We start from the raw sequence: 22,970 nt of genomic DNA on the forward strand, positions 1-22,970 counted from the left end.
AGAGGCCATGTGAGCTATTGCCATGCCATCACTTGGAGCCTGATGCTTTTTTTAAAAACTAAAAATCTTCTCTGAAACTACTCAGTGGATTATTATAAAATTTGAAATCCCTGCATTCTTGGGGTATGTACTTTGAAAATTGTGTTGATTATATAGATCAAACGTTAGACAGGGCCACTGTTGCTATTTTCATACCACAGGGGTCAAGTTTCTATATATATTTACAAAAAACGATAAGTTACTGGAAAATAAATGCAACCTTACTACTTCAGCTTGAAAAGCTCTACAAAAATAACTACTGTTTTAGGATCACTACTTTTTATATTGCTCTTAAAAAAGCCAAACATTGCCTTTTTCCAGTATCTATTCAATACATGTATCTTGAAAACTGTAATAGATAGAAAAAAACCTTTTATTTGATGAAATGATCCTTATAAGGCTTACAAGTTTCAATTTGGTTATTGTAGGATGACTCCTTGTAAGAGTTATTGCCCTTGAAAGGTGAAAAATGAAACAGAGTAATTCAGGCTCTTAGCAACATCTAAGTTCATAAATGGTTCCTGTTACAACCCTCCTTCGGAGGATGGCACTTTGTGGTACAATTTCAAAAGAGCCATTCACTTATATAGCAAAGTAATTGTATGGACATCATGAAAATGCTTGTTTCTGGCTACTTTTTGGCCCTGAATTCCTATACTTTCAAGTCACAACCCCTTAAATCAATCTTGGCCTTCTTCTTGTAGCATGGCACCATGTGGTAACATACATCACAGAATTTTTTTTTGTTTGTGAACAAATTATTGTACACCCACTCAAGCTTTTACTGTCTGTCAGTACATTTTTCTGTAGCAGATTTCTTAACTTGTAGGGAATTCTTAGATATTTAGTATATCCCTTTAATTTGGCTGTTGGTGCAATGTCTTCCCTTTTGATGCTCCTCAAGTGTCTACTAACATGAGTAATTTATCAGGTGATAGAATTTTCACAACATATTTCTCAGCATCTATTGGTGGGCACGTGAACATCTAGAATATCACTTTACATAATTTAGATCATTGTGTGTAAAATGGCCATAATATTGTCCTATCTTGGTACCAGTATCGTATTGCATATCCCTGAGCAGGTGTACGTCAAAACATGGATGCTATAAAAATATAGTGCATTTTCTTTTTGCCTCTCTACAAACTAATATTTTGTCAAAAGATATGAACAATGACTTATAAAATAGAGCAAACATCACACTGTAAGATGAAGAACTTTTTTAAAAGAAAATCTAACATAATATCATAAAAATGTTCCACTGAAAAGGTTGGTTTGGTGAGTGCAAAACGAAAGTGAAAGTAGGGAAAATGGCTATTTATAGTTCGAGACTACTTTTCTGTCCGATCTTCGTGGACTCACCCTATTTTCTTTGCGGGAAATTATTTTTTCACATGTCCTTAGAAATGCTACATAAGTGAAAGTTTTATTGAATCAATTTACATATTTTTTTTAAAAATCCTAAAAATATGCACTTCACTATAGAAGTCTATGGGAAAATTAATACGATACTGAGACCTAGTAAGCCAGTTTTTCAAGTAAAGTTGGATATTCAGCAAGTGGTCTTTACCAGCTGAAAAAGTAGTACCCCAATGCAGGTAACACTTTTAAGATGAATTAGCCAACTTTTGAACCTGATTTTTTATGGTAGCTCTGGTTTTTTGCATTTATGGTTAATCTTTACCAAATTTGGAAATGCAATATGTTTTCATGAATTTGTATAATATCAGTTCAATAAAATTATTATCTTGACTGTTTATGATGAGCATATCTATATTCATGTAACCTAAAGCAAGTAATACTCCTGCATAAAGGATAGTTTTCAAGTTACAACACATTTTAAGTATGTGGTTAGGACTTGAAAATAGTCATTTTCCATACATTGCCTCTTATATATGAAAAAATGAATATTTTTTTATTTTTTGTTTTTCTTTCAAATAAATAGCTAAAGTGAGTTGCCATATAACTGTGTGGTTGATTTAAACACAGAAATGTCACAAAAGTCAACAGCCAATTTTTCAGTGGACTTTTTTTAGTGGTTCAAATGGACAGATTCTAATGCGGCAAGAAAAATAAAGGTGTTTTTTCATATAAAAACTGAATTTTTTCAAAAAGTATCTAAAGCAGACAGTTGTTATTATAATATTTATACCACAAAACTATTTTTCTTGCATCATAGCTATCTGTTTTAAAGAAAAAGTCCTTTCCCTGTCATATTGAGGTCCTTTTGTATCTGCCTGGGGTACCAAAATGGCTTAAAATCTGTATTTTCTGCATATGAAAAGCTATATTTGTTTAAAACTATGATATTGGTATAATTTTTTTTGGATTTATTATAATTGAAATGACCATATCTTTAGTTTAAAACAGTTGGTTGTACCAGTCATTATACTTTACTTTAAACAAGAGGCTCCCTTGAGTTAAAAACAAAAAAGGAGGTTCGAATATTAATATTTCCATATATGGAAGTCACAAGTGGGGATTAAATAATGATTTGGAACTCATAGTACAGCTCATGTATCTACCATGTCAGAATATACCACAAATTTGCTTAGCTTGACTAATGCAGCAGCTTTTTATCAAACGTAATATTTTCTGGCTAACACTGAGATATTAGTCTCATGCCTGGAATAGGGTACCTATATAAAAATTTTAATAGAAAACTCATGTTTATAGCAGGGCAATGATGTTCTGAATTTTCAGTATGAAAATGAATACTCTAGCAGAAAAACAACAACTTTTATGATTATATTGAAATGTTTATTAGTAATAGGTACCAGTATTGTATTGCATATCCCTGAGCAGGTGTACGTCAAAACATGGATGCTATAAAAATATAGTGCATTTTCTTTTTGCCTCTCTACAAACTAATATTTTGTCAAAAGATATGAACAATGACTTATAAAATAGAGCAAACATCACACTGTAAGATGAAGAACTTTTTTAAAAGAAAATCTAACATAATATCATAAAAATGTTCCACTGAAAAGGTTGGTTTGGTGAGTGCAAAACGAAAGTGAAAGTAGGGAAAATGGCTATTTATAGTTCGAGACTACTTTTCTGTCCGATCTTCGTGGACTCACCCTATTTTCTTTGCGGGAAATTATTTTTTCACATGTCCTTAGAAATGCTACATAAGTGAAAGTTTTATTGAATCAATTTACATATTTTTTTAAAAATCCTAAAAATATGCACTTCACTATAGAAGTCTATAGGAAAATTAATACGATACTGAGACCTCTTGTAATATACTGAAAATCCAAAATAAAGCTGTCAAAACAAATGAGGTAAATGAGTTAATCCATCTCAGAGCTACTGTACATGTACTGTTATGCTCCAATTTAAGTGTGTAAAAATCCATTACTCTCAAACATACATGTAATTTAGAAATTTACGAAAAATGAAATTAAAACTTTCTTTTAAAAGATGGACAATGGTATACATGTACCACAATAGGTCTGTCAATGAGAAGCTATATATTAAAAACTAACTGCACTTGAAATTTTATTTTATAAAACTATTTACATATATAATAATTTCAACATCAACTTTTTGCTTTTAATTTGTTATCTAGAATGGACTGTCTCTCTAGCTGTCTGGCTATTTGATTTTTCTCATGTCTCTCTTTTGCAAATTCTATCTGTTTGAGCTGCTCCATTATATCTGTCTGTAACAAAATGAAAATCTTAAAATAAAAGAAACCCCATATAACCAGTGTAAATACAGTGAAACTTCTCCAAACCGGACCCTCAGAAAACCGGTCTTCACTCCAAACCGTCCGTTTTCAAAAGTCCCGGCCGATATACATTAAAACCTGTGTGTTTTGTCTTCAATAGACCGGCCACCCCCTAAAACCGTTGGCCGGTTTTTCACAGTTTTAGTTACATATTTCAAATACAAAACAACCTCTCAATTTTGGCCGGCCGGTTATTGTTCACCTGCAATAGATGTATCAACAAAACTGTAAATGATTACGTAATATTACGTAATTAATACATTCACTGACCGGTTTGCATTTCATCAGTGGACAGATGATAATTGAAGGGGACAGTAGTTTTAACAACAAATTTAATCCAGACATTACATTTTGTCACTGGTTGGCTGTTAAATTGGTGTGTACACATGTAAGGCAACCAGGGTCATTTAATAGTACGATCTTTACAATCTTTTAACTGTCAATTAATGTGACCTGTACCCAAGCCAAAACAACATAGGGGTGAAATTATTAGACTTTGTTTATAGGTAATTTACGAAAACAATACAAATAATTAATTACCATCAATAGCCCTTTGATCTTTAATACACATTCTTTCAAAACTGTGAACATTATTTTGTCGGCAGTACCGTTTGTAAAATCAAATCATTTACAAATGATGCAAGCTTTGAAATGTGATAAAAGGCCAAAAGTTTTGAATTGGTATTAAACATGTTTCGACCAACAAACTGACAAGGTGTAGGGTTATTGAACACATTAATGGAAACAGCTCTTAGAATGCATTGCTATTTTTCACAAAACCGGCCACCCCTATAAACCGGCCATTTTTTCTAGTCCCAGTGGTGGCTGGTTTGGAGAAGTTTCACTGTGCAGAGAAAAACTTAAAACAAAATGAGACCTATCTAAAGCAAATCCAGGAAAAATTAAAATCCTGAGTCATGTGATATGAAGTCTTTTCGTGTCAGAATTAATATGTTTTAAAACTGTAAACTGAACACCTGCCTTCACTGAACAAAATCAGTTGTCTACAATAGGTCTGATTAAGACAGATTTCACTGTATTTAAAGTGAAAGGAAAAATATATGTATGCATCTTTAGAACTATTATAAACTAATAATGCTTACAATAGTAAGTTAAGCTTAAAGTCTTTGACAGTAAAACTCCCTTGAATGCATCTGACGAAGAGCTTATTCATATAACCACTAATTTTATACATACAGCCAGTTCAATCCTTTGTTTTCTTCTTTTCTGTTGTGCAGGAGTCAAAGGGGTTGGTCTCCCATCTAAAAATGTTAAAAAGGGTTTTAATTGGCAAAATCTATATCAACTTACCATTCAACAACCATTTAAAAGAAAAAAAATATAAATATTAAGTTTACAATGACAATCTCAAGTGTTTGATAGTAAAAGTGCATTACTGGCATAAAAATAATTGTCTCAGGTTTTTTTTTTCAATTTTCAAGGGAGATAATTCTAACTGTTTAAGTTCGCCTCCTGGGTTCATTTCCAACTTTTTTAAACAAGAGAAGCAGTAGAAGGAGCAGGAATTTTTATTTTTACATGAACACTACAATCACTGATGTCACTAAATCAAGACATTAACACCCACCAATGATAACACAATGGCAGTTTAAAGAGACTGAAATCAATCCATGTATAGGTTGATCATTGTTGATTTCAAAACACATCTAAGTAGTTCAATCTTTGGTAAAAATTTGATCAAAATCCATATGTAAAAATATATGAAATGAACCCAAACAAAGCTAGCTGGCCATCAATTTCTTTCACATACATATTTTCTTACTAATGAAAACATTTTAACAATGCAGAAGGTATATGTTAGAAACAATTTCAACAGGATTTTTTTTATCAAGTAGTAAATTTGATTTAGCGGTTTGATCAAGACATGAAAAGCATAAAAATTGGTACTCCACAATAAGTAGTTTTTCCACATTATACATACTGTTAGTGACCTAACTAAACAATAAATAGACTAAGGGACAGCTGGGGATGTCTATAAACATCAAGCTTTATTTGCAGGAGTTACAGTTCTGTATTAATCACCTAAGTAACTGAAATCTGGAAGGTCTGTCAAAGGTCCATAACGAGTTCTATTTTTAGCTTCACCTTTGCTGAAATAAAAATATTGAAAAGCAGTGTTTTATTTATAATTGTTATATAGGAATTTGTTATAAATACATAGTACTTATATTGTTGGAAAAAGTGTCCATTTTATGTATCATATAACCCCAATTTGTCTTGAAATTAAGCATTCAATAATTTAAACTCCAAATTATAATCCCCTCCAACTCAATTAAAGCCTGATATACTTTTCAATATCAAAATTCAGAAGTTTTTATACAGTAGCTCTGAAAAAAATATAAAGATGTACTTGTCTAGCTAGAATAAAACTGTAAATTCAGATATGATGTTTATTATTGGAAAAAACAAGACAGAATCTAATTGGCCATACAAAGTAAGCAAAACTGACAGTATTTACTTTTTTGCATTATTGCTGTGGGGTATTTTACAGAATCACATGAAATAATACCACATTTGGCTATCATTACAAAATCCCAATAATTAGTGTTTGCAAAATGTCTGAATTTACAGTATATAATATAAAACAAGACACTTAAAGGTTAAAAAATTCATCATTTAGCAATTCAAACAATACATGATTTCCAAGATCAATTGCTCTTTGTGATGGAGGTAGGAAAGACATTTCCAGTACGTTTTGTTTGGCTTAGTTACAACAAAAAGTGGTATTTTTCTATATTAGTCTTCTTCCTACCCCAGGGGTTTCATTATTTTTTTTGCAATGCATGTACCTTTGGTTTTCTAGGGTGTACTTTTCATCATTTTGTTTAATAAAATTGTATGAAATTTTAAAATTCTGGAGGTAGCTTTCAGTAGTTTAGAAGGGTAAAAAGGGTAAAAGTACCTGGTACCGCCTCTTAATGAAAGGTCTGCTACCCTCCGCAGTACAATCTGGCACAGCACATAAACAAATTTGAAGGGGTGTCAACATGGTTTTTTTTCATTTGAAAATGCCATTTTATAACATTTTTTTTAACGTTGAAAAAAATACTACTGTTTTTACCTTGGACACACCATTTTTAAGACTAACAAAGCTCAGTAGTCACATGATAGGTAAATTAATTATGGTACGAATATGGTCATGCTAGAAAATCTAAGAAATCATGTATGAATTTTTCAATCACTATTTGTGACACGAATTCTTTACATAGTTATTACATGTGAAATTGTTATACTCACATTACTGTAAGTTAAAACTACCTCCCTGTACTACATTAAGACCAGACAAGAAAGGATATGAGGTTTTGGTCAACTCCTTCAAGTTTCTACATAATTCTAACTTTTATTTTATTATCAACCAACCTTCCTCTCCTTTTTTTACCATGTCCCTGGATACATTCAACAGCTGTCAAGTGAAAGTGCCTATTGCAAACTCTTGGAATCCCTGAAAAGGAAAACGAATCTATTGTTCCTTAAATTGTAACAATACTTTTTCAATGAAAAATTCAACAGTATCATCTGTATCTACAGCTTAATTAATTCATAAGAGCTTGTGAAAGTAACACATACCTGCCAACTTTTGAAAATTCCTATGGGGGTTTTTACACAGGACAATGTGTGAACCGACATTTTCGGGACATTTTTTGCAAACTGCATGGGTTTTATTGTAGAAATGTTTGAATAGGACAACCACTATAGCAAAGCCATTAAAGGGCCTTTTTCAGATTAATAACATGTGCATGCATAATAATAGATTGAAGTTTGTAAGTCCCTTTTTGTGGTGGATTCCTCCATTCCTATTTGAAATTCTGAAGTTTTAATTCCAAAACATAAATGAGAACTTATACTTACATTCAAATGTATTTCATCTATTTTTAAATACAAAGAGCACATCTTTCCTCCTCACCATCGTCAATTGGAGGGAAGTTTGTGTTCAGTTTAGAACTTCAAAGATTGTAATATATATACTAGCCATCACAACCACATACATGACAATATGAGGCTAGTAATGAAAGAAGGAAACTTGGTCAATTCTCATTCTTCATTAAATGCATACAATGAGGTACAGAACATGAGGAAATGCAACAAATATGTGAGAATGTTGCTCCAAAATTTCCAAAATCATCACTATTTATTATGAATAGTATTTCTTTCAACTACTGCAAATAATACTTTTGGGAAATAAACTGCACTGTTGAAATTACAGCAAATGTTACTAACATTTTACACCTGTAGAATGTTCCATCTTTAAATCGGGTAAGAACAACATATAACGGCACATGTTCAAGACAAAACTGTCTTCATTTCATAAATTTTCATTTTAAAAAACCATTTGTTAGACAAAAAATTCTGAGGTATCACTTTCATGATAATGCATATAAGACCAATGATAATTATCCATTGATTCAGTGTAAAGTTTACTTGCCCTTATATAGGAATAAGTTAGACAGAAAAAAATTATACAAAATTAAGTAGTGTTCTAGAAATATTGAATATTCTTCCTTTAGCAGGAAAGTTTTGCTAAAAACAAACTCTCCCATAAAAATGTCATCTGCAAAATTTCCTTGGTTTAATACACTCTTGCCATAGGTGACAATACATGTATACAGGAATTCTAGAGCCCTGGGTAAAGGAAAACATCTAGATACTAAGTTCTTCAAAAGATCTGGGAGTAAATCAACATTTAAAACAATATCCATTGAGCAGGTAAGTAGGAATGTGATTTAAACATGTAAAATCACTATCCTCTGTAATTAAATCAACCATCTGAATCCTTATACTCAATCATAATACATGTAATGAAAATTACTTCTAATGACAAAAAAAAGTTAAATAAAATGAATAGAAAACAGAAGTTTACCGTTATTTCCATTAATACTCAGTGTTTTCAATAAAAGATGGCAGGCAGCAAAATCAACCACCTTTTTACTTACTTTATTAATAGCCTAAGACCCATTGCTGTAATAGAAAATTTTCCTTCTTTTCCCAAAAAGTTTCCTGCTATTAAAAATGCTAGTGAAAAAATGCTGAGAATTAAGCCAAGATCAAAGTGAAAGAAAAGAGCAATCTTTTAGCATCATTAAAATACTAGTATTGATGTCTGAAAATTTTTAATCAAATGCCTAACCATGGGCTTATCAATGAAATTGCAAGTTAATATTAGAGATAGGCAGGAGAATGTACAGAACACTTTTTCTTTCTTACAACAGTTGTCAAAATCAACATATTAGAAATTACATCAGGGTGCAATCATTCATTTTTTTTCTGAGAGTGAACTTTGCATTACCAGGCAGGCTACCAACCATTGAGATCAAGGTAATTAGTTCAAAAATTCTAGCTTGAGACCTTAATACTGACTCAAAAATAAATTTTAAACATCCATTTCAGGGAATATCACAGTCACTGATCTTCTTTCCTGTGCTCAAAATGTGAACAATAAAAAGTATTTTTACTTTGCATAACCAATGGACTTCTGCTACATTGTATCCAGTGTCACAAAATATGACAAAACAATGTACCACAAATCTGGACAAATGTGACAATTTTATCATCTTTCCTGACTAGAATAACAGTTAGTTGGTATAGACTTCCTGAAAAGATCTTAACTGGTCTTGGCTATATAACAAAATATTGAGGTGAAGTGTGTTAGGGTAAAATGGAAGATGTTCACATTGAATAAAAAGAAGAGAAAGGTGCATATTTTTTTTAACAAAAAGTGCCAGTGAATAGAATATAGATTGAAGATATCGTTCTACTTTTTGTGAGTAACCCTAGTTACAGTAGACTATAAAAATACCTGTATACACTGTCTTTTGTTTATAATGAAAATAATTTCCGAATTCCATTCAGATTAAAGATTTATATTAAAGAATAGCTAAAGGTTAAACAATTTTACGCATGCATGCATACCTATCCTAAAGGGCACACTTATTGTGCTTGTAACTAAATGGTTCATTCTTTAAAACTGTTAAACACCGAAGTACTCTTCACATGGTCAGTAATAATGCCTTTTCTATCACCTGGATCAATCAAATGTAAATTAGGCCACAGTAGCAAACTACTATAAACCGGGAACCAGTTTTCCGAACCGGAAATATTATTTCTAATAAAGGGAATCAATCCAAAGGGCACTTTCCTTATATGGTTCTCCTGAGACGATCTGGTGGTCTCAGTCTTGTATTCTTTGCCCCATAGGCTTCTATAGTATACCTTAAATTTTCATGATTTTTTAAAAAATAGACAAGGAGTTTCAATCTAACTCTTGACCATGTTTTTCAATTAAGGAAATGTCAAAAATAATTTTTAGGTCCATTTTAGGAAAAAAAAGGCACGAACTTTGGTACACCAGGACAGGTCAAACTAAAAATAGACTTTCTACTTTCACTTACTTTGAGGTCATAAACTAGACCCCTTTTCTGAAGCATTATTTTTCATGAAAATACTGTTTTTTCTCAAAAACAATTTTTTTGTGTCATAGATTGATATTTACCCTGTACTTGTGATGAAAAATGATAGTCATTTGTCAAGAATCAAAAACAGGAAAAGGCAAAAAAGAAGCGCACTATATTTTTTAGCCGTCATAATACAAGAATCATACCTATAAAAAAAGTCTATAAGTTTAGGCAGGGACATGCAACCCATGATACCAAGATGGCGGACCCACTAAGGAGGTGTAGAATTAAGAGGTAAAAGTGTGATTTCTCTTAACTCCACGCATATATCAGGCTGCTTTTGGGATTGGAAATTCATATGTGCCTACAGATTTTGACTATGTATTTTTATATCTGTACAACGAAGTATATTACCGAAATCAACAGTTGAAATTTTGGTTATAATGGGGAGTAACGGAGAGCTCCAACGACAAATTTTGTCGGAAAAGAAATTTCGGAATAACATTGAATATCTTTGTATAATTTCACTTTCGTGGCAATATCTATGGTTTCTTAAATGTATAGAAATGTGTTATTACTAAATTTGGTCGTTTTAAAACCATCAGTAAAGATCAATATATTTTGTGTTTGTTGACAAATTGTCCCCTTTGTTTATGTTGCAATTAATGCCTTCAGCTCAGACAGAGCTGTGTGTCTTAGTGGTCGTTAATGAATTACGTTGAACAATTAATGTAAAAATCATGATGTTATAATTATATAATTTACATTTATATGGATAATATTTTTTTTTTATTTTCAGTAAAATTTTATAAGTGTAAAATCATGTAGTACTACTGATAATTTTGCATATCAAAATATTGCATAATACCATTTGATGTGTTCACATTGAATTTAAAGTTATTGTGAATAAATCCAATTGGTTGAACGAAATTAATTTATAATGAATTATGGTAAAAATCAATTAATCATTTGGTCTGATGTACATGATGCAGACTGATGCCTCTTACTTAACTGGTCGTTAAATTGTTTCCTAACATTTTTATGTTTTTCTGAATCACTATTGATTAAACTTATTTTCTGTGTTTCAGGTCATACGTGGAGGAAGATAAATATTGGAGTAGATTCGCCATCATGTGGACATATTTGTAAAACAGTTTTAGATCTGAATAAATATAGAAGTTAAATATATTTTTATGAATTAATTTTAGCCCGGCAATGACTATATTAGACATGACAAATATTAATTGACAGACCCTGTGATATGAATCTTAGTGTAATCATCAGACTTATTTTAAAGCAAACATAAAAGATCTTTTTAAAAACTACGAGAGTTTATTTTAAAAGGAAAATAATCAAGTCGACTTAATGTTTTATTTTAAAACTCTCCAGTTGTTGAAGTACTTTTAGGAAAACTTCTGACACCAATGGAAAGCAGTACATACAATTTCATGAGACAATAACACGTTCATGTTATGCAATGCCTTGGAAAGTGTAATTTACTCCTGAGTTCCGGGGCAAACGCTAATGCAGAAAGCACCTAATAAAACTTACATATATACTATGTATATGCATGCATATATGTATATATATGCATCATTTAACCTGTGTAGTCTTCAAATTTTTTTTCGTGTTGACTTTACATTGCATCTTTAGTTCGTATTTGATTGTTAAGGTATTGGCATTATATCTTAATGAGGAAATAAAGACACAGAGGAAAAGAGCCTGTTTATACTACATAAACTGAAACAAAAACAAAATGTGCTTACAAAAAATTTGAAAAATCTAGTAGTCTTCAAGATGTGCACCTAAAACTTATCATATCCTTCACAACTTCTCAATAAAGATGCCATTGATTTTTACCCATATTGGCCCCGTTAAAGCCGAAATACCTCTATCATGGACTCAGTGGAATTCAGAGGTTGGATATAGCTTTATTCAGAGACTATATAATACTTACTATTAGGAATATAAAGTCCATGTCTTATTGGGTTAAACATGCAACTGAGTTCCAATATTAGTGTAAAAGTTACATGATCAAATTATTTCTTTTTTTCAAAAATAAATGAATGAAATGTATTGTGATGCAGGGCGTTTCAGAACCCCTGCATCCAAATACATTCCATTCATTTAATTTACGTATATAATCGTCTAATTTTTAATTCAATGCCAGAATGTAACAACTGAAAGAACAAAACCACTCTGCGAAGTATATACAAAAAAAATCAAATATTTGAACGACCAGGCATGAAAAATAACCACTTTGGGAAGTATATACAAAAAATCAAATATTTCAACGACCAGGCATAAAAAATGGATTATTGACAGCTATCTTTTAGAAACATTTGTTATATGTATTGGTTAAAATAAAATCCTTATTCATGTAAAGAAGCAAGAAATGTATATTTATAACCAGTCTATGTCACAGGCTGTTATAACGGCGAATTTTTTGTCTATACTACCTCGTCAGATAGTAATGATAAAGTACTTAGTGAAAGTCAAGTAAATAGGTCCGTTTCACAAATGGTATGACTAAATACCCAAAAAATCTTCCACACCTTTTGTAATGGGTTTCTCTCCCATATACTATAATACCCCTGGTTTAGCGCAGTTGTGGCTTACTGATTTATATTTTTTAGAATACTGAACGCTTATGTAGGTAGCATAGAATAGAATAGAATGTTTATTTATCGCCATTTCTGGCATATTTATAATACATTAAACATTTTAGTAAATAATAATAATAATGATGATATGATAAACAACAACAACAAACACCCACACATTAACTTGTGAACTTTCAACATATCGCATATAAAATATAGGATTGCTTATAGACTATGTACATGAATTAGGTTTAAGAATTATGCGCTGTTTGCATTTTAAAACATTCAAAAATGTATTTTGTGAATTCCAAAATAGTTTCTTCATCATCACAGCTCATTATCCAGATGAGCTTGTTAATTTCAGAAAATTGATTGAAATTTGTACATTTGTCATATATGAATTTTAGAAAAATCTTTTGTTTATTTGTGTATTTATTACAGCCAAATAGAAAATGTAACTCATTTTCAACTTCCCCGATTTTACAGATATTGCATTTTCTGTTGTTAATTTCCATATCTAGGATCCAGAAACGGTAAAAAATGCCGGTCATTGAGAGACAAATTTTGCAAATGTCCGACAACATTTTCCAATATTGGACATAAAAAAATGTATCAACTCTTATAAATTAGTCAGTGTGGTTTTATTACTTTAGAAACATCCTGTCTGTCTGTCTCCTAATTGTTTATTGGAAATTATTTGACAGGTGTATGGTAATATTAATATTAGCCGATTTGCAGCCACCTGTGACTGCAGTTTTACCTGTAACTGATTAGTTGATTGCATAATTAAATTAAAGCTACACGTGCAGCACCATTGCATATACAAATTAATTGAAGTGACTTGGAGAATTTTCATACATTTATTACTTGATACAAATAAGAAAAAGATTGACATCCATTTTCCCACCATTCTTTCAGTGGTAACGAAAGCACATGGTGCTGAAACTACGATTAATTCATCAATCGAATCTTTTTATTACAGAAGTCAATAAACCATTCAAATCAATATACAAAATGTATTCATGATTTTCATTTTTAAAATAATCATCATTTTTTTCATCTTTTGGAAGTTTTCAGCTGTTTGCTAATGTGATGAAAAAGTCCGAGAGACACAATGTTTTGTTTACATGTCAGAACGTCCATGTGTGGTCGAAACCAAACTCATTCATTTTGTAAAAGACAGAGTACATGATGGAATAACACAAATTCCAATATTTATCTTCAAATAACTACAAAAAGGGTTTTTAATGTTTTTTTCTCGATCTAGGCAGGTAAAAGACTGACACAAACATCTGCTGAAATTTGATAAAATGTCCGACATGGGCTGTCAGAATTTCCGGATGTTCCAGATGTCTATAACATCCCCTTTCAATCTCCAAATTATGGGAGCTAATTCTTAAGGATGTATGAGATAGGAAATGTAGATAAACTTATGCTGTCATGGTTTGTTTACAAAAAATCTGTACCTGCAACTTGACTTGTAACTTTTTTATCCTATGGCAGATATTTCCTGCATTTTTGGACGAAAATATTTGACCAATAGACAGACACAGCTTTGTACTAGTCACATTTGCTTCAGAAACTGAATCCCAAAACTTGAAAAGTATTCTGACTTTGCTAACCAGTTGTCACTCTATCGCATATATAATTAAATACTACATGATTGCCAGAGTAGCAATGACTACCATTTTTAAAGTCGTTGGTGTGATTCAACTTGGAATCAACCCATTATCTCCCACACTTTAGGTGAGCACACTACCCCAAGACCACTAAAGGGGTGGAAAGTTAAACTGGGCTTAACCTAATACCTTTTGGGATTCGGCGCTGGAGATATTTTTTGTGGTGGTGGTCAAAACAAAAAATATCTCCAGTGCCAAATCCCAAAAGGGATTAGGCTTAACCTATCATGTTTCCATTATTTATATAAAGAAAACAACTTGTGATTTCTGCTAAAAATTAATGTAAAGCAAAAACTGATAACAGCAATTTTCATTTGAATTTGGCAATGAAAAGTTAAAGGTGGTAAACCAGTACAAATATCTTGGTACATACACTGCCTCCAAGGTCTTGTTTGCCTTGAGTGTGGTAGGTCATAAATTCAATCTTTGGCTGAGTCAAAGATTTTAATACAGGAAAGCAATGACCTTACGTATGAGTAAAGTCCAAAGCAAAAGTATCAGGTTTCCTTTTCAACAAATTAGATTTCATGCTAAGTATCATTTTTGCCAAAATTTTAAAGAAATTTTTATCAGTAATAATCGGGAGATGGTGAGGGCTTTATAAATATTTGCAAAAATTATCCAATGAATGTCCTGGGTTCAGCATAGATTGCAGGATTGCATCTAGATCCTTCCAACTGGAGTAGCTTTTCGAAAAATTACAAATGACTCTTTTTAAAACTTTTGTCTACCCTGCATTTTTACTATTTCTGAAGCTTTAATGTATTCCAGTGTTGTGTTCTACTTTGACAAAAGTTTCTCAAGTGTCAGTATGATGAATATTTAGAGGAATTTCTATACAAGTAACAGCAAGCAATTAATAGTTACTGCTTCTCCACTTTAGCATTGACATGTGACCCAGAGTATAGGGGATACATGTATATCAATCTTACCTGCAATAAACCTTTTATAATAGTAAACTTTAAAAGCAATGAAAACATTTAAGGAACAAAGAATGTAGAAATCTGTGATTTTTCAGTAAAATCCTACAAAACTATGAATTACAAAAATATTTGACTTTTAGTATTAATAAATGCTTACACTCTTATTTATCCGGGTTAAGTTTAAGTTCACTTAAAGATGTTCTATTGAGACATGTTGGTATTACAAACCCAATATACCCTATAGTGAGAAATGTTGTATATGATCATGTAAAGAACATTACTTTCTAACTGAATTCCAATTATATATACAACCCAATATGAGAAATAAGAATCTTAACAAATCTTTGGAGGTGCATGATCCTCAACTGTCTTATTAAACCCCAGTTTATTACAATAACTACAGAACATACTGGTTCATGTATGTTTATATATGTAGCTAAAAGAATCTCATAGTAAGGGAGTCAAAGTTTTAAAAACATTTTAACCCTGGCAATATGTTTCAGCTTAATTATTTAATCAACAAAATATACCTTTGAAGTTTTGTAACTCTTAATTTATATTTGGGGTACACTTTTCTAAAAAATTGTTATGGATACATGTCAGAAGGTGGATAGTTTCCTGTGTACATGTATATGTACATATAAGCCTGTTTATTTGTAAGGTATTGTTAAGCTCTATCTAATAAATGATTCTAATTATAAGTAATACATAACAAATTACTAGAAGGATTAAAACACAAAATTTAGTACCAAGAACCTAATTTTTGCTTTTTTTTACTTCCATTAACCCTTACTGTGCTGAGCATTTTGGGTGTGGAGGAGGTGGTCTCCAATGCAGTACAATGGGTCTGTCACTAGAAAATGGTTATTTTTGTTCATTTCTGGCCATTTTTTGCTACATGTAGGGTTCAACAGGAGCAAAACAGGAACCAAAGCATACTCATCCTACAGCCTGTACCACTGGAAGGCTACTGAAGCCAAATAAAGTTCGTTACAGTCACGAGCAAGGTTCAGGAGTCCCCTGAAAGGTCACTCATGTGAAAAAATGAGGATTTTTTCAATTTTTGGCCTCTGTTTGGCCTAAAACAGAACGTAGTCAAAACAAGGGGATGACATAGAAATGGCGGTGACAGACATCATTCGTATTTAGATTCCAGGCAACAATAGAGCACTACAGATTAATTCTTCTCTGACAAGGGCCCGAGAAATAAATCCTTCTCTCTAAAAAATCTCATTTTTTTCAGCAGCAGAACTCATGACCTCTTCTTTCGGCTTTCATTATTTTTTAGCAAACTCTATATCAGATAGCCTCATTTCAAAGCAAAGTCATGCTGCTTGCAGATATACACAAATTGTGCTTTCCTAAACTAAGATTAACACTGCCAGTACCAATAAAGCGGAACCAGGGCCAATCTCAAACTGGGCCCAGGCACAGCAGGACAGTGGTTAAGAAGAAAAAAATGTGTTTTTGAACCCTACACTTACATGTGCGTAAAAAAAAAATTGTCTCGGGAATAACACACTGTAGAAGTGATATTTGCTACATTTATGGTTTTGAAATATGAAAACAAAACTATTTCAGTGGGCAGATAATTAGAATTCATATTACTTTTAATATAACTTCCATTCCCTTTATCAAGGTAACCTTATGACTTTTTTTTTTACATTTTTAATGACTGTAATGTTAAGTGCAGGGGGTTTAGTGTTTGTAGTAAATTTTTTTTGTGATTTTGTGGTGGGTTTTAGTTTTGATTAAGGAGGTAGACCTAGGGTAAAGGACCTAACTCATGAATTCAGTGATATGTTTGTATCATATTCAATTTCACCAAAGGCTATCAACTTTCATTTGACACAGAATGAAAGTTACTTTGATGCTTAAATGACATTGATGTAAAACACTGAATACAAATGTTCCGATGATTTGTAAGGTTGTGTCCCTTACCCTAGGTCTACCTCCTTAAATCAAAGTTGAAAATCAAAAGAACTATGTGCACCAGTAAACAGAAGAGGGATGGAAAACTATATGTTAAACAAATCAGTTTTCATGGTGCAGGTGGATACACCATAACAAGCCATGAGTTTATGATGACAACCATAAAACTTCTGTAGTGATGACTTCTGTCTTATAGGAACACAATTATTTAATTATTATAGAGATTCCTGGCTGGCAGTGATGTTCGTATTATATTTATTAGATTTTAAGAAAGTAACCATGATCGAAATTTTTGTCTAGTAATTCTTTATTTTTATATATTTTAGCTTGTGAAGATTTCCTGTGATTGGTCTAAATGGAACCAGATTTTTGGACAAGTATACCAGACCATATTATAATAAATGTCTTCCGTTACCTCAGCCTCAGTGATAGATACCATGCCTCTCTTGTCTGTAAAACTTGGCAACAATGTTTCCATTCGCAATATCTATGGAGGAAGTTTATATTTAACTTAAATCAGGACAATGCTCAATTCAAAAATTTCTCTGACTGTGTTGTTAACCATGGGCACCATTTTCGAGATGTCACAATTCAGTTGTTCCAGAAACATGTTGAAAAGAGAAAATGTGCAGTTGATGTGATAAATTTACTTTGTAAAGTTAATCAAAGCAAACTACAGAAATTTGCAATTTTCTTTACTGGAGAAAACCCCCTTTTCTATGCAGGGTTGGAATTTGTTATGGCTTTGAGTACCTTTTTTGGACCTTTTGCACAAGAGTTATGGCCAAGACAAAGTCTGGTTGAGGTGAACTTGAGTGGACTTCAGGCAGATTTTGATGATAGCCTAATTGACCAACTGTCAGAGAACCACTGTGATATTGAACATCTGAACCTATTAAACAGAATGCTTGTATGTAAGGTGTCTTCAGACTGCATTCTACGACTGGTTAAAAGGTGTAAGAAATTACGTGATTTACGACTGTATCATAAAGGTCTTTCAGATGAAGTATTAGAAACTTTAGCTGAGGAAGGTAGGAAGCCCATCAAATATTTAGCCATTGGATGCAGGAGAGAGTTGAAGTATGAAAGTGATCTTTCTTCTGAAGCTTGGCATAAGTTGGTATCAGCTTGTCCAGAATTTAGAGTATCACTTCATTTTGATCATACTGCTCCTCTTACCAAAGTTATTGATGTATTGAAGCCAGAAATACCACTGAAGCAGCTGAGACTTGAAACATTTACAATACTGATAGATGAAATTAAGAATGTCAGTAGTTTTTATTCAGACACCTTGGAAACCCTTGTCGTACAGACCAGAGGTTCCTATGAGCTTGGAGCAGCATTGTTAGATCTGGCACATTGCTGTAAAAAGTTAACATGTTTAAAAGTATACTGTGTTCTGGACAAGACAGTTGTGGATGGGATATTAGAAGAACTTCCCAATCTAAAAAAAACGGGGAATTACATCTTGAAAAGTGAAATGGAGCCAGAACCTTGGATGATCCCAGAGAGAAAATCACTTCTGACTGTACCTCTAGAATTTCCATTCAATGCGAAATAACATGACTTCCAAAAGCAAACAAAAAATGGTTTGTAAAAGGATTTGGATGTCTTCTTTGTGCTTTGAATATCAAAAGATTATGCTTTGAGGTTGTTCATTGTTTTTCATTCGATAGCTTGCTTTTAGACTGCTAACCTTTACATTATGTTAACAATGATTTTAGCATTATATGTACAATTGTAATGTATTTAAGAGTTTACCAGTGTATACAATTGTACGTGATTATATATTTGATGTTTGAATACTGTAAATGTACTTATATTCAGTGGACGAAAAAATTCAAAAACAAAATGCCCGCAAAATTGATTTTTTAACCTATATAAGATGTATAACCCTAATAATTTTTATATACCGTGAAAATTGATACCTGCAAATATGTTCATTTGACAGAGTTCACGAAAATTAGCAAATATGAATACTAATAAGTTTACAGTATTTTTTTTTATAATATAGCTAATACATCCAAGATTTATGTTGATCTTATTCTAAGTCATTGAAAACTTTTTACTAAAACATCTTTAATTTCATTATGGCTAGAAGTCATTCGTTTTCCGATTAATTTAGCTAACAAGCATATTACTGATACATTAGTAGTAGATTTCATTAGTTTGTAGTACGAACAAATAAATAAATTATTTATAAGCTTTATCTGCATAGAAAACTATACTTTGATTATTTAAGTAGTACTCCAGCTAAGAATCATGCAAAATGTGATACATGGTTGGAAAGCCTACATATTTTTATTTTTGATATCTTGTTTAAAATGCTATAGTAAACAGAAATTAACATTTCGTTTTTCATATAACTCGGGCTCATAAGAGATAAAAATTGTATAGAATGCACTGTAGAATTCAAAAGTAAGGGAGATAACTGTGTAAATGACACTCAAATACAATAGAATCTATTGGATTTTCAATGTTGATTATCTCCAAAGAGCAGGCAGATTTGAATGAATAATTACACATTTCATAATATAGACCCATAAAACAACTTAATTACAAAAATATATGTAGCCTTCTTTGGGTGTTCACATTTTTCATATTTTGCATGATTCTTACAAAGACAGCTACTTAATAATGGATATGACATATCATATAAACAATAAACATTTTTTCATGCTTTAATGAACTGAATGGTGCTATGTTGTATGGCTGATTTATTACTGTGAAGATGTCTCGATTGCCTAGTATTTTAATGATTTAAAAAAAAATTGATTGGTAACAATAGATTTATTGATAGCCCTAGACACAGTAAGTGTACAAGAGGACAAAATGGGTGGATGCCAGGAAGAGCCTCTTAAATTTTAATTAAAAATATAACATTTTGTTTTGAAATGTAATGACAAAAACCACCACAAAAAATTTCACAGTAATGGTAATGTTATATTGTATATTTATACCGTTGTTAAATGGCAAATTTAGTTTTTTTTAAGTGTAAAATTCTTTAAATTATTAAAAAAAAAATTTTGACATAAATTAAAACAATGTGTGGTTAAAAATCATAAACCATTAGTATTATAAAGCCTTTTCAGGGGCTTTCAATTATCCCCCCGATAATTGGTAGGACAATGACAAGTAGAAATGTGTTATGGAAATTTTAGATTTTTTACTATTACAACAGGGAAAGCTTGGTGACTTCTAATTTTCCTTTTGTAATATGAAAGAATGTTTGATAAGTGTTCTTTATATATAAATTCTAATTATATTCTACTGACCAGCTTTTAACAGTTTGCAAAAAAGGGAAAATTCCCTAAATAATCTATATAGAATCTTACAATGCCCTAATTTAGGCTTAAATATCTCAAAATCAAGTATGGTGACATATGTTTTTAATTTTTTTTTATTTTTTGAGGTATAATTATTCAAGGTCACTTGAAAAAATTAAGGAAAATCTATAGACAAAAATTATTATGAATGATCTACAGTACCTTAATTCTAAAAGCAAGGCCTCATTTTTTGCCAGAAAAGTATGTAACAGATTTTTATAGTAGGAAACTACTATGAAACATTTTTTAATCATGGATATCAATTTTTGTGGATTGCAGACAAATCATTGGTTCATGGATGCTTAAATTTTTGGTTTGACAGACTGTTAGTTTCAGAGTATTAAATTTAGGACAGACTGTTAGTAGTGCATTAAATTTAGGACGGACTAAGGTAAAAAGTATCAAATTTTGGACATACTTAGTGTCAGAGTATTAACAGGCTTTGAGTGTATCAAATTTAGACTATTAGTGTCAGGGTATCAAATTTAGATCAGAGTTAAAGTGTCAGAAGATCAAATTTTTATGTTAAGATTATTAACACATTACAAATGTTACTATAATATGTTATATAGTTTTAAATATTTGTACATAATTTGTTAACTAGATTAATTTATTTAATATTTACATATTTATTGTGTTGTGTTTAAGAGAAAAGTGCAATTAGTCCTTATACATAAGCATTTTGTTTAATTTTATTATATATCAAAAAAGATTGAGCTATTCTTGTTGGTTTAAAATTGGTGCTGTGGTATTTATTTATTTGGATTTAAAATGGCAGTAGGGCATTACTACCGGCAACATTAATAATGTCCTCACCTGTGACTCGAGGTTGTATCATAGTTTTGGGCAATGTCAGTAGTTGTATACTTGTATGGCTGTGTCATCCTTGTCCATAGACACTTGGATTTTATGCAGTAGCATGCATATTTGTTGTATGATCTTTATAAAATTTTATAACAAGATTCAAACCGAAAAAAGAAAGGTTGGTATTGATTTTGTGGGTATGGCCACAATTTTGGAATTAGGAGCCAAAATTCATAGAATTTTTTAACTATATAACTCCTGTAAAAGTTTATAGGTGTCTATGATTTGCACCAAATATTTTATACCATAATGGTCAGGCTTGGGTTGGTTTTGGGGGTTAAGACTTGTACCGCTTGGGAATTAAAGGGTAAAAGAGGCTGAAAACATTTTCCTGATGTCCAGACAATACACAGGTTATACGTAATTTGATCTTTTTTTAAAATTGTACCACAAGGTGCCATACCACCAAAGAAATGCTTGAATTAATTTTTGAGAGCTATGACTTGAACCAATTGGAAATAAAGGGTCAAAAAAGAGACCTAAACAAACGTTTTTCTGATATCCAGATAACTTGAGTGAAAGTGAATGGATCTCTTGTGAATTGTACCACAATGTACACATGTACCATAACTACAAAATGATGGTTAGGTTGGTTTTGGAGGTTTTGACTGGAACCATTTAGGAAGCAAGGGCTATATAGGGTCAGTTTCTTATTCTTGTCTCAATTGTCAAATTGCAATCAAAACTCAAAGTGTATCAAGTTGTGTGGTGTGTCCATACTTGCCCAGACTGTTTAGGGTTTGACCTCTGTGGTAGTTTCAAGCTGGACCATGTGAGGTATTTTATAAATTTCCATAATGTGTTTTATAAGTGATAAGACTTTTTTCATAGAGGTGTTTTCATTTTTTTTTCTTACTATTACTGGAAAAAAACCAAAGCTTATTTCTAATGGTATGAGCTCCTTTTGTATATTTTTTTATTTATTTTCAACTTAATGTTTTCGAGTTACAGGACTTCATTTCAACAAAAATGGCCTGATTTACCTATTAATTTATACCTTCCAGATCATTTAGTTGAACCATTGCATATCATATTTTTAAAATAAAGAATATAAAAAAGAATTTTGCAGTTGTTGCAGCTTATATCTAATAGGGATTTTTGTATTTTTTTTCAGTAATGTAATACTTAGATTATCAGAATATATCTAAATCATTGATAGAGTTTATTTTTGAACAAAAGCTTTGTATTTTTATAGGACTGTTCTTAATTTAGCTTTGTTAAGAATAAAGAAAATTTTATATTACTTTGTTTTTGCTACTGTCATCCTTTATAGTAGAAAACCCATTTGGTCACAGTTACTGTGAAAGCACTATTGTTTGTGGGGTACCAATTTTTGTTGTTTTTGTGGGTAGGCAAAAACCACGAAATTCGGTTCCCAACGAAAAGGTGATTTTCATTGACGTGTGTAGTGAAAACCTCAAAACCATGAATTCAAGAATCCACGAACTTGTGTTTCTT

The 22,970-nt window shown here is 31.5% G+C and overlaps 2 protein-coding genes and 1 long non-coding RNA gene across 3 annotated transcripts; 2 read left to right on the forward strand and 1 right to left on the reverse strand.

Moving 5' to 3' along the window:
• Nucleotides 1-3,530: 3,530 nt before the first annotated feature.
• On the reverse strand, nt 3,531-9,858 carry LOC148616237 (large ribosomal subunit protein mL52-like). Its single transcript, XM_088583095.1, has 5 exons — nt 9,704-9,858; nt 7,157-7,238; nt 5,819-5,886; nt 4,973-5,037; nt 3,531-3,706 (listed from the first exon to the last, which is right to left on the reverse strand). The coding sequence occupies exons 1-5, from the start codon at nt 9,747-9,749 to the stop codon at nt 3,584-3,586; spliced, it is 384 nt and encodes a 127-aa protein (XP_088439221.1). The 5' UTR covers nt 9,750-9,858; the 3' UTR covers nt 3,531-3,583.
• A 62-nt stretch (nt 9,859-9,920) lies between these two features.
• Nucleotides 9,921-11,369, forward strand: LOC148616238 (uncharacterized). The gene is made up of 2 exons (XR_015922131.1): nt 9,921-10,479; nt 11,274-11,369. It is a non-coding gene; the product is annotated as an uncharacterized LOC148616238 (long non-coding RNA).
• A 1,389-nt stretch (nt 11,370-12,758) lies between these two features.
• LOC148616239 (F-box/LRR-repeat protein 8-like) lies at nt 12,759-21,608 on the forward strand. The gene is made up of 2 exons (XM_088583096.1): nt 12,759-12,837; nt 17,649-21,608. The coding sequence occupies exon 2, from the start codon at nt 17,678-17,680 to the stop codon at nt 18,881-18,883; it is 1,206 nt and encodes a 401-aa protein (XP_088439222.1). The 5' UTR covers nt 12,759-12,837; nt 17,649-17,677; the 3' UTR covers nt 18,884-21,608.
• Nucleotides 21,609-22,970: the final 1,362 nt, after the last annotated feature.

The sequence above is a fragment of the Perna viridis genome, chromosome 5 (genome assembly GCF_037379345.1).
Source record: "Perna viridis isolate PV_CMFRI_1.1 ecotype Kerala chromosome 5, ASM3737934v1, whole genome shotgun sequence".
Taxonomy (NCBI): domain Eukaryota; kingdom Metazoa; phylum Mollusca; class Bivalvia; order Mytilida; family Mytilidae; genus Perna; species Perna viridis.

Bases quoted from the DNA above. Each gene is read 5' to 3' on its own strand.
- LOC148616237 (XM_088583095.1), bottom strand. From the start codon at position 9,749: ATGAACCATTTAGTTACAAGCACAATAAGTGTGCCCTTTAGGATAG. The intron at 7,239-9,703 runs GTATGCATGCAT...TTTCCTTTTCAG, and splicing joins AAGTGTGCCCTTTAGGATAG to GGATTCCAAGAGTTTGCAAT. The intron at 5,038-5,818 runs GTGATTAATACA...TAACATTTTTAG, and splicing joins TCCAGATTTCAGTTACTTAG to ATGGGAGACCAACCCCTTTG.
- LOC148616239 (XM_088583096.1), top strand. From the start codon at position 17,678: ATGGAACCAGATTTTTGGACAAGTATACCAGACCATATTATAATAAAT.